Genomic DNA, 3,875 nt, shown 5'->3' on the forward strand with positions numbered 1-3,875 from the left:
TTGGTGCGAGGAAATATGTGAGTCAGCCCACAGGTGAGAGCCCACGGGTCGAGTTGCAGTTTTCCCTTGGTCTTTCGCCAAGGAGTGCAGGTCAGGGTAACACTCAAGTTAAACAGAATTAAAATAAATTCCCCACCCCTAGCGCCCAAGGGTATTAGACGGGAACAAACCAAAAGCGGAAAGAGGCTGTAAACAGGAAAAAGCCTTTGCGTGCAATATGTTCAGACTGCTGGGCGATGTGCCTCACCTTCACCAACTTGCGGCTTATGTTCAACGGCCTTAGGGCTTGTTAGTTGCTGAACAGGCAACGAACCACTTCTGCTCCATAGTTTCTCTAGTTGTGAACTGAGTTACTTCTCCTTTATAGTTTCACTCTGCTGACATGAGTACCAGGGATTTGCTGCAGTGGGTTCGCTCGGCCAAGCTGTTGGCAGGATGGAGCTGTACGCATCCTTTCAGCGTTGGAAAACTGCCGGCAGAAACAAGCACCTCTAGGAAATCAGGGAAGGCGGATGTGTACCGGCGCAAAAAGTAACTTCTGGGGAAGAAAAGAGGCCACATGGATATTCTAGGCGGCAAGACCCCCGGAGCGGCGGCGAAATGCCGAGGATAAGATAGAGACCCTATTCGATCTTTTAACCTTTCCAGATGCAGGCGCACAAACTCTTCCTATTCCTATATTTGCAAACATACCAGCATCGCTACAGGGTGACTGCCCCCTCTGCGAAGGACGTAGTGTGGGTGCACCATAATATGCCAGTTCTCCTAGTTCAATTAGAGGAGCATAGCCGTTTATTAGCCAGTATTATATATCCCATACTGACGGTCATATTTACGTCGGCCGGCAGATATCCATTGGAATGATCCGTTGCGCAACACCCACAGGCAGGCACAACCTGCCAGGTAGACGCAGCCGACCACCAGCGGCAGTAGTAGGCTGCACCGGCGGACTACCACCGTGAGGTTCCGATGGGACTCAGGGAGCGAAGGCCGCCAGCACCCAAGAACTACTTTTCTCACGCATTTTCGGAGACAAATTTTCTATTAATCATTAATCTAGGTCTTAGTTTTCCCTGCTTTTGGACGTATGTGAAGCATCACCGGCTACTGTGCCTACCCCGTGCTCTCGCTTATCCTGCTGGTTGTCGACGGGCGATACCAAGCAAACTTGCTCTTTCGGTCTTGTCCAGCGCTGCCACGTTTCACATATTGACTCCAAATAAGTTGTTTCATGTAGCAAATTATAGATTAGTTCCATTTATCTAAGCTTTCACTCTTTTCCAAATCGCCTGCGGAACCCCAGGGCACTAGCAAAGAGACGGCATACCACGATCCGGGTCGGAGGCCTAACAACGAAAAGGAATCGCTTCAACTCAAATTATGGAGGTAAATAATATAAAAGCCTCATAAATTTGTGTGGAGGTGATATACTAACGGGAAAACCTGAATTGTACGAGAGGCGAACTTGGCACTCATCATCCTGTGTCTTCGTTCCTTGAAGCAGTGGCAGGATCTTTCCCATGTTGCAGGCAGCCGTTTCACGCTTCATTCGGCAGACTTATAAGTTTACGCAATATTTCTTAAGATGCCTTGTTGAAATACGCTTAATGGCAGCAGGGTCGTAAGCCCAACGGCGGGGCTTGCGCCGGGCGACCACGCACAGGCCACTCTGGGCCAGTCGCAGTTCGTTCCCACGCCGCCTGCAATTGCACTCACACTGCACACATATTGATGCGCTTCCCTTCGACGCTCATCCAAGCTTTTCATTTTTTTGGTTGACGCGATCAACGAGAATTCTGCTGACATGGCGCCACTCAAAATTCTTTCGCTCGCCTGTGCTTCTGCGCTCCTCATAGCCCGAGCAAACACCCAAGAAGCCAGGGCACAAGATGACGATGAACCTACTGAAGAAACCTCAACATATACTGTATCACTCGGCAAGTCGGCAAATACTGCACGCGGGGCAGTGTTTCAGCCCCCTTTATGTCCAAAGTATACGCGTCCGAAGCGATGACTTCTTTTGGGTGGTCGGAAGTGTCTGGAGTCAAATGAGACCTCCCACGGGCTTTAACTAGCCTTAATGCAACTTCTGAAAACAAAGCTGTTGGCACTTTAGGAATCCTTTTGTCTTTACTCTCGGTTTTCTTACAGGCAATGACGCTGTATGCCTCGCCGAGATCAACGTTGCTCGTGCAGCCGCTAAACTAGCAGAATTCGTAGCAGCTACCGCTGGAACCGAAAAGTGGCCTAAAACCAACGCAGAACAAAGCGACGAACAGTCCAGCCCCTGGTATCCCGTCTGTGAGGCCCTGATAGCAGTAAGCAGCCTCACCGTTGGCTCTCCAGTTTCAACGCAGTATTCCCCACTTTATGCTAGCTTGTTTCTTCGCATGTGTTTTTGTCGTCTCAGAAAGAGGAACCAATCGTAACAGCGGAAGAAGCAGGAAGCGATACCTTTCCAAGCGGCACATACGCCTTCATGGCCTTGGATACAGCAGAGGCGGACTGCGCTGCCGCAGTGAGCCACTGGAAGGACGCCGCCAGCAACTTCACTGCGATTCCTCCATCAAAAACTAAAGGAAAAGAACTGTACGAGAAGCAGCATAACGTTTCTTTTATTGCCATGTACAACCCTTCAGAGAATGCCAGTGTTGATTGTCGAGTCGTCACTTGCACTCAAACAACAACTAATGCTCCTGCAGTGCCAAGCTCACGGAACGGTGGGGACGAAAAGAAAGGCTACGCCCTGCTGTGCATGACCACGCCTGATGCATTTGAAGATAGCAAAGTTCCCTTCTCGTAAGTTAGCATCCAATNGCGTACAGAGCTGGATGTTTGGGTGCTTGGGTGCGAATACACTCTTGTGAGTTGTTCTTCTGATGGCGAACTGCGCTCAGGGAAGAGCAGTGGAACAAGATCAAGGCATCTCTCACCGGTTCTGCCACTGCTGTTGCCCCGAGTCTGCTTGTCTTTGCTATTGCGGCCCTTGGCTTGGCTGCCCTTTGAAGCAACACTAACACTCGCCAGTTGCTGATCCCAAGCAAGAAAGACAGCGGGCCGTAGTGCCTTATTCGCATTTTCATTCTTTTAGAATAGACAGTTTGGCTCACGCCTACACTTTAGTCTGATGCGCCCTTTCCGCTGCATCAATAGGGCTGTGGCTTGAAAGCTTTCAATGCACACCCCTGTACTTCTGATTGCGCCTGCCGGCCTTGTGCAGCACGCATCACTCGTTTAATGGCTGTACAGACCTTAATCTATTTCTAGGGTTAGCACATGCTTGCCTTCATAAGCTGCTTTTGTTACACTGGCCTGAGTCCTACCCGTTGCTTCTGCACGGTTTGTGGAACCAATAAGCATTATGATCCTCATGTGTTCGATGCAACATGTCATGCTTCGCTGTATGCTTTCCCGTGTTCCTCAAGCTGTTTGCGCATGTATACTGTTCTGCATGCATGCATGCTGTGCACGATGGCGTGAAGTTTAGCGAACTTCGGCGGCTCGCACTTTGTCGGCGGGCGAAGTACAGTGGAGAGGTTGAAGAATATGATGAGACCACCCAGATGGTTAAGGTTTTACTTGTTATGAGCAAGCACGTAGACACTTCCTACCTTTCCATCTGCAAGCAGAGGAAAGCCTCATCACAGCGCGACTCAGGGAGGTTCCCCCGAGGGACACCGCAGCGTTCTCCTGGCCAGAGACACAGGAGCTGAAAACCACTGTTTAAGGCACATCATACAATGAAAACACATCGAAAACACAAATTACCTATAAGGAGTTGATGTATTAGTAGAAAAACATGTGTTTAACGGAATGAACTTCCGCGCTCAGCATCCTGTGCTCCAGCACAAACGGAGCAGTGCCATTCCCGGCTG

General features: G+C 49.9%; 1 protein-coding gene across 1 annotated transcript; it reads left to right on the forward strand.

The window, feature by feature from the left end:
• Positions 1–1,889: 1,889 nt before the first annotated feature.
• Positions 1,890–3,006, forward strand: EMH_0065310 (SAG family member; the record flags this gene model as incomplete). Its single annotated transcript, XM_038022575.1, has 4 exons — positions 1,890–1,992; positions 2,152–2,318; positions 2,411–2,799; positions 2,898–3,006. 4 exons carry the CDS (start codon positions 1,890–1,892, stop codon positions 3,004–3,006), a joined length of 768 nt encoding a protein of 255 aa, XP_037878429.1.
• Positions 3,007–3,875: the final 869 nt, after the last annotated feature.

This window comes from Eimeria mitis, genomic scaffold (genome assembly GCF_000499745.2).
Source record: "Eimeria mitis Houghton genomic scaffold, Emh_scaff3373, whole genome shotgun sequence".
Taxonomy (NCBI): domain Eukaryota; phylum Apicomplexa; class Conoidasida; order Eucoccidiorida; family Eimeriidae; genus Eimeria; species Eimeria mitis.